Source organism: Arachis hypogaea, chromosome 19, assembly GCF_003086295.3.
Source record: "Arachis hypogaea cultivar Tifrunner chromosome 19, arahy.Tifrunner.gnm2.J5K5, whole genome shotgun sequence".
Lineage (NCBI taxonomy): Eukaryota > Viridiplantae > Streptophyta > Magnoliopsida > Fabales > Fabaceae > Arachis > Arachis hypogaea.
The window spans coordinates 18,529,853-18,537,447 of record NC_092054.1 but is presented as its reverse complement, the minus strand read 5'-3'; the positions used below and the strand labels follow the sequence as shown (position 1 = coordinate 18,537,447).

The 7,595-nt window shown below is 40.2% G+C and overlaps 2 protein-coding genes across 2 annotated transcripts; one reads left to right on the top strand and one right to left on the bottom strand.

Moving 5' to 3' along the window:
• Positions 1 to 615: 615 nt before the first annotated feature.
• Positions 616 to 2,108, bottom strand: LOC112778049 (uncharacterized). Its single transcript, XM_025822419.2, has 2 exons — positions 1,310 to 2,108; positions 616 to 1,232 (listed from the first exon to the last, which is right to left on the bottom strand). The coding sequence occupies exons 1-2, from the start codon at positions 2,106 to 2,108 to the stop codon at positions 616 to 618; spliced, it is 1,416 nt and encodes a 471-aa protein (XP_025678204.2).
• Positions 2,109 to 4,362: 2,254 nt separating this feature from the next.
• Positions 4,363 to 6,202, top strand: LOC112778048 (uncharacterized). Its single transcript, XM_025822418.1, has 3 exons — positions 4,363 to 4,810; positions 4,895 to 4,999; positions 5,100 to 6,202. The coding sequence occupies exons 1-3, from the start codon at positions 4,363 to 4,365 to the stop codon at positions 6,200 to 6,202; spliced, it is 1,656 nt and encodes a 551-aa protein (XP_025678203.1).
• The last annotated feature ends 1,393 nt before the right edge of the window (positions 6,203 to 7,595 follow it).

Genomic DNA, 7,595 nt, shown 5'->3' with positions numbered 1-7,595 from the left:
TTTCAATAACCTCTTTCGTCACCCAAAAAACAACCATATCAATACTTTCAATATCGATTGGATCATATTGCAACTTTTGCTTTCTTTTTTTTCTTTCTGTCCTAACAAATTAAATACAATATATGACAAGCTTAGTATATTAACTATACAAAATCTAATGATATGAAATGAAAGGATGAAATACATATTACCTGGATTTAAGATGCAAATTATATGTAACATACACAATATCACTTAGCCTATCATGCTCTAATCTATTCATTCTTGTTGTATGAATTTGATCAAAAAGACTCCAATTCCTTTCACACCCTGAAGAAGCAGATGCTTGGCTAAGAATGCGAACTGCCATGTTTTGTAAGTATGGAGTAGAACCACCAAACAACCTCCACCATTCATCTACAAGTTACAATCCCATATCTCAAGTATTAATTATCAAATTAAGGAAACCAAAACACAAAATAAGTAAATAACTAAAGCTTATTGTCAAACAGATATTATTACCAGGTTGAAGTTTTTTGTAGCTCAAACAGCTTCAGGCCTATCAAAGCTTTCCTTTCGATCTCTATATATGTGTATCTCTTTCATTGCCACAACTAAATCTAAATTATTAACCTTTCAATGCAATGTAGCAAGATCAAGTAAAGCTCGCATGACATCAGGTGCTTCTCTATAATTTTCAGAAAAAAAGCAACCATGATTCAAGAAATAAGCTGTTGCGTGAAGATTTTTTTTCAAATGTTTGTCCCATCTTGAGTTGATAATCTCTGTGTAAGGTTGATATGCAGCTTTCCTATGCTTGAACATTTCTTTGATTCTATTTTCTAACCTCAGCATACTTTCATAAACAATTCCCAATGATGGTTTATCATCGGCATCTACCAACCTCAGCAATTTAATCAACGGACTCACAATTTGGCATGCAGTAAAGCAATCATCCCAAAATTTATTGTCTAGGATAATTGCACTCACAGCTCTACCATTAGCACTCCTTCCTAATTTGTGTCCGGTAAAGTGTGTATCAACAACCAATGATTGTAAATCCGATTTGCGCTCAAAGATACTCATCAATGTGATGAAGACAGTGGCAAAACGAGTTGCACCTGGACGAACAATCTCCCTCCAATAAGTTCTTTGTCTTAGCCAGGACAAGAACACCATATGATTATACACAAACACCATAATCTTCGAAGCACGTGTTGCAAGGTTAGAAATGTGTGGCATGCTGCTTTTATCTTTTAGAATAAGATTCAAGCAATGAGCAGCACAAGTTACCAGTGAATATTTTCAAATTTCTTATTAATAAGCCTACCAGCAGCAACATAGTTCGCAGCATTATCTGTTACTACATGAACAATATTATCAGGTCCAATCCATTCAATCACCTCTGAAAACAAGTCACACAAGCTTGAAGTATTTTTAACCATACTTGAAGCATCTACAGATTTCACAAAGTATAACCCTTTCGAACAATAAACCAAAAAATTAATCAACGTTCTTTGCCTTTGATCTGTCCAACCATCAACCATGAGAGTACATCCAATTTCTTTCCAAGCAGACCTATAGCTATCAACAACCATTTGACACTCCCTTTTGAGATCGGCTAATAAGTTAACCCTCAATCTATCATAAGAAGGACCTTTATAACCAAGCCCAATGCCAGCAACACCATCCAACATATCTTGAAAAAAGGGTGACATAACCGCATTGAAAGGAATCGTACAATCTGAAAGCCATCTAGCCACTCGCTTATCAACTTCATGAAGTGCCTCTTTGTTTTGAAACACACTTTTCAGACTTGGTTGACTTCTCGGAGTTGTTCTTGGTGCAAACATAGGAGGAATAATAGTTTTTGCTTTCTTTTTTGGATCGCCTCCAATAACCTCCTTAGTTGGTAACTGACTCGGAGTTTGTTGTTCTTCTTGCGCTATTGCTTCATCAATTGCATCCTCACACTCATTAGTACCCTCTTCATTGAAACTTACTTTCCTTTTACTAGTTTTACTCTTCTGAATCTCTTTCAATAAACCTTCCATTTGTTTCTCTACATCATACGGGACCTTAGAACACTTCTTAATGTCTCCACCTATCTTCGCCAAATGCTTTTTCATTCTATTAATTTCCCTGCCCCCAAAAGTACTCAGACAAAATAAACATTGGTAATGCAATTTTCCATTTATATTTTGTAAAGCAACATATCTCCAAGCAGGATCAGTTTTCCCCCGAACACTAGAAGTTTGTGACTGACTTTCGTTAGTCGTGGGAGGAAGAGAACGTTCATTCGAAGTAGAATTAGTTTCAGCATTATTATTCCTAGGTAGTTCTTGGTTGATACTTTCATCGATACCTAAACATTACCAGCAATTCAACCCAATAATCTCAACTCTCAAGTTCACAACAAACAACATCCAAAATTATTCAAAATTATTCACAATTATTCAGCAAACAACAAAATCTAGTTCAATAAACAAAGCAAAATCAGTTCAGTTTCAGTAATCAGTTCAGTTTCAGTAATCAGTTCAAAGAAAAATAAAATAACTAAAAAAAATACTCAAAAGAGTGGGAGTTCACAGAATCAAAGAGTTCATAGCTTAGCAGTTCATCATGTCAGTTCATCATGTCACAAAATCCAGTTCAGTTTAGCAGGATCAGTTCAGAGTTCACAGTTTCAGAGTTCATCATGTCACAAAATCAAAGAGCTACTCAATCAAACTCATCAGGAGACAGAGACATGCAGTTATTCAATGATTCAATCAAACAATCATAAGTTCATAACTAACAAAAAAATTACCTGGAACTCCGGAAGCACGAAGGCACCTTCAAGGCTTCAACAGAACATGCAATAGGGAGAGTGGGAGACAGCGACGCCGAGTGAACCAAGCAGTGGTGGAGCACGAACGACGGCTGCTGTGCGACGGAGGTAACTGGTCGAAGGAGGTGACTGCTCGACGGAGGTGACTGCTCGACGGAGGTGACTGCGCGACGGAGGTGACTGCTCGACAACAAACCCGTGTGGCCGTGTGAGATTGTGATGGCGTTCTCTGATTCTGAAGCTCGATGAGAATTGTGATTTTGTGAAGGCAATTAGGGATCAGAACATTGATTTAGGGTTTCAGAGCAAGAAACGGCAGCGTTTTGCTGTTTTGCCAAAAAATCGGCCGGGTCACGGTTCGGTTCGACCGACCAGTTATCGGCCGGTTCACCGATTTAACACTGGATTTCAGATTTCGCGGTTTCGCTAATTGACCGAATCGTTTTGGCGTCCGGTTTACGGTTCGACCAGTTCGACCGGTCGGTTCGAATCGGTTTTCAGAACATTGATGAAAACGAGTTTCTTGCCAAATTTGAAGATAATGGAACTTCAGAAATACACCCAAACGATTACAAAAATACACCCAAACGATTACAGAAATACACCCAAACAGTTACAGGAATTCACCCAAACGATTACAGGAATTCACTCAAACGATTATAGAAATACACCCAAAGGATTACAGAAATACACCCAAAGGATTACAGAAATACACCCAAAGGATTACAAAACTACACCCAAAGGATTTAAGAAATACACCCAAAATTCGTTGAAGTACACCTTATGCATAATTCAGAACTCTTTCTCTTTCTCCTCTTCATCTTCTGCTGCTTCTTCTTCTTCAAAAATGATTTCAGAGCTTGATGTCAAAAAATAATGAAAATCGAGAATAACGAAAAAAGAAAACAGAGAGAAAAGCACATAAATAAAGAAGGAGAAAGAGAAGGTAAGAAACGAAAGAAAAGAAGAAGAAGAAGAAGAGGAAGAGGAAGAAGAACGTGCAGCAAGAAGAAGAAGAAGAAGGTGTAGTGAAAACGTGCAGTACGGTTCGAAGTGCGTTAACATAAATGACTTGTAAAGACTTGTATAAAAAAATGCTTGTGATATGACCGTTACACATCAGTTACGAGTTATAGCTCGGCAGACCTCCTTGTAACCGATGCATTAGCTCTGTCGACTTTATGACAATAAATGACCTTTGTTCGGTTACATAAAAAATAATCAATTCAGGAAAAATGGTCGTTATCATCTCCTGGTTATAAAAGGAAGCAATTAGAGTTGGCAAAGGTAGATCATCGTTCTAAGCTAAAAGCTTTCCTCTAATAATTCTCGTTAACTAACTTGAACGTCGGAGTACTTTTTGCAGGTGCTCCCCCCTTGTTTCACTTGGTGGCTGAGGTACATCGTGGTTCATCAAGAAGGTCGGCCAACCATCTCACGGGGATGAATTATAGTTCGGCCACAACCAGGCCGAAACATTTGGCGCCCACCGTGGGGCCCAAAATTTAGAACTCTTTTTTCTTCATAGGCCCCAAATACCGCAGCAACTATTAATGGCTGACGTACCTCCTCCCACACCAGCCGAGCTCCTTCGGATGGTAACCGAGCTTCAACAGGCAAACCAGCGAATGGCCGAGGCAAATCAACGTATGGTGTACGAGAATCAAAGGATGCAGCAACAAATTAAGCAATTAGTCAACACTCGCCTTGAACACAATAATGATCGTCACGAACGGCACACCAATGATGAGTGTCAGTCCGCGCCGACACATGTCTCGGAGACGCCTCAGGATGATGAAGGCGCAGGTCCTTGGAATGACAAAGCTGCACCCGAGGGCGAGGAAGATGAACTTGATAATTTGGCAGGGCCGTTCACAGCCGACATCATGAATTTTCAACTCCCCAGACAATTTACTTTGCCGACGACGTTAACTCCGTATGATGGGTTTGGGGATCCAAAGCAACACATCAAGAAATTTCAATTTATTATGATCGTTAACGGTGCATCTGACCCTATTTTATGTCGTTGTTTTCTGTCCTTTTTAGATGGTCTTGCACTTGACTGGTTTTGCTCTTTGCCTGCAGATTCAATTTCACGTTTCCAAGAGTTGGCGAAGCAATTTGAGGATCACTTTGCAGCGTCAGCGATATATTTGCACGATTCCGACTATTTGATGACTGTTAAACAAGGTTCTCAAGAAAGTCTGAAGGACTACATTACCCGCTTTATGAAGATAGCTATAAGAATCCCTGATCTCCATCCTGAAGTCCACTTGCATGCCATCAAAAGGCCTACGCCCAGAAAAATTCCAAGAAGCCATTGCGATAGCCAAGTCAAAGACTCTGGCTGAGTTTCGCGAGAAAGCCAAAGGACAGATAGATATTGAGGAGCTTTGCCAGGCTCGAAAGGCTGAAAAGTCAACAACCACTAAAGACGATGATAAACCTCGGGACAATAAGAAGAGTTTTAGGCCTACGCCCCGTTACGAGTCATACACGCAGTTTAATGCAAAGAGGGACAACATTATTAAAGAAATACTAAATTTCAAGTTGATTAAACGCCCTCGTAAAGCTGGCAATTATCCTGAGCCGAAGAATGTTAACGAATCTAAGTATTGCATATTTCATCAGAAGTATGGTAACACAACCGATGAATGTGTGATCGCAAAAGATCTCCTTGAACGTTTAGCAAGGCAAGGGCATCTTGATAAATTTATTGCAGGTCATATGCAGAAGAGATCCGTTCCTACCTCAGATCCATCCCCTATAGGATCATCATCAAAGGACAAGGAAAAGGTCCTTGCTCAACCTAGGGGCATAATTAACTGCATCTCGGGAGGCTATGCCGGGGGTGGACACACAAGCTCGGCTAGGAAGCACACGTACAGAGCCATGCTGGCCCTTGGGGACACCACCAACAATCCTCAACCAGTACAGAAAATGACAGAAATGACCTTTTGCCCGACCGATTTTAGTTGCACTGACACCAACTTGGATGACCCTGTCGTCATCTCCATCCATTTGGGCGACTTAATAGTTCAGAAAGTGTTGCTGGACCCAGGCAGCAGCGCCGATGTGTTATTTTTTGCCACATTTGAAAAGATGAAGCTAAGTACTAACATTTTGCAACCATCTGTAGGAGACTTGGTCGAATTTTCAGGAGAACGGGTTCCAGTTATGGGTTCAATGTGGTTACAAACCACGCTCGGTGAGCAATCATTATCCAGAACACAGGATATCCAATATCTTGTGGTTGACTGTTTTAGTCCTTATAACCTTATCTTAGGAAGACCTTTCTTAAATAGATTTGCTGCAATTGTCTCCACAGTTCATCTTTGTGTCAAGTTTCCTGTGCAGGACAATATTGTGGCAACGATTCATGGCGACTTATAAGAAGCTCGGCATTGTTACAACACAAGCCTGAAGCCTATCAAAAGAAAGAACGAACGGCGTGTAAATTCCATACATGCCGAACAGCCAATACTGGCCGAGCTAGATCCCAGAGCCGACCTTCAAGATCGTCCTCTACCAAATGAAGAGCTAACAAAGCTTATGTTAACTGATGATCCAACGAAATTTACTTTTGTAGGAACATCTCTGAAAAACGAGGAGAAGGAAAAACTCATCCGTTTTTTACGACAGAATGCCGACCTGTTTGCTTGGACATCAGAAGACATGTCGGGCATAGATCCATCTGTTATCACTCATAAACTGGCAATAAGTCCGGCAACCCGACCAGTATCTCAGAAAAAAAGAAATCTCGGAACCGAGAAAAGGCTCGCGTTCATGGCCGAAGCCAAAAAGCTCATTGACACAAACTTCATACGGAAAATCAGGTTCACGACTTGGTTAGCTAACGTCGTCATGGTAAAGAAAAACAGTGGTAAATGGCGCATGTGCGTCGACTTTACTGATTTAAATAAAGCATGTCCTAAAGACGCCTATCCTCTACCTTCTATTGATACTTTAGTAGATAATTATTATAGTTATGGTACCTTGAGTTTCATGGATGCATACTCTGGTTACAACCAGATTTTTATGCATCCATCAAACCAAGAAAAAACTGCTTTTATTACTGAGTACGGTAATTATTGCTATAATGTCATGCCTTTTGGCTTAAAGAATGCAGGTGCAACGTACCAAAGACTGATGAATAAAGTCTTTGACCAGCAGATAGGCCGGAATGTTGAGGTATATGTTGACGATATGGTCGCCAAGACAAAGGTCGGCCAATCCCATGTTGATGACCTTGCTGAAATTTTTGGTCAGATTCGAGCTTATAACATGAGGCTTAATCCAGAAAAATGTGCTTTTGGCGTGCAAGGAGGAAAATTCCTCGGCTTCATCCTTACCAGCCGAGGAATTGAGGCAAATCCCGAAAAATATCAGGCAATCCTCGATATGAATAGTCCAACAACCGTCAAAGAGGTCCAGCGACTAACAGGGCGGCTAGCAGCATTGCCCAGATTCCTGCCATGTTTGGCGTCCAAATCCCTGAGCTTTTTTCAATGTTTACAAAAAAATACAACTTTTCAATGGGATGAAAGTTGTGAAGCCGCATTTTGGAGTTTAAAGCAATTTCTTTCTAAATCCCCTGTTTTACAAAAGCCTAAGGTCAGCGAACCATTATATTTAATTATTTATATTTGTCAATCACTGATATGGCAGTTAGTTCTGTTCTTGTTGCAGAAAATGAGAAAATGCAACAACCAGTTTACTTTGTAAGCAAATCACTCCAGAATGCCGAGCTTCGTTATCCGAGGTTAGAAAAGCTTGCATACGCACT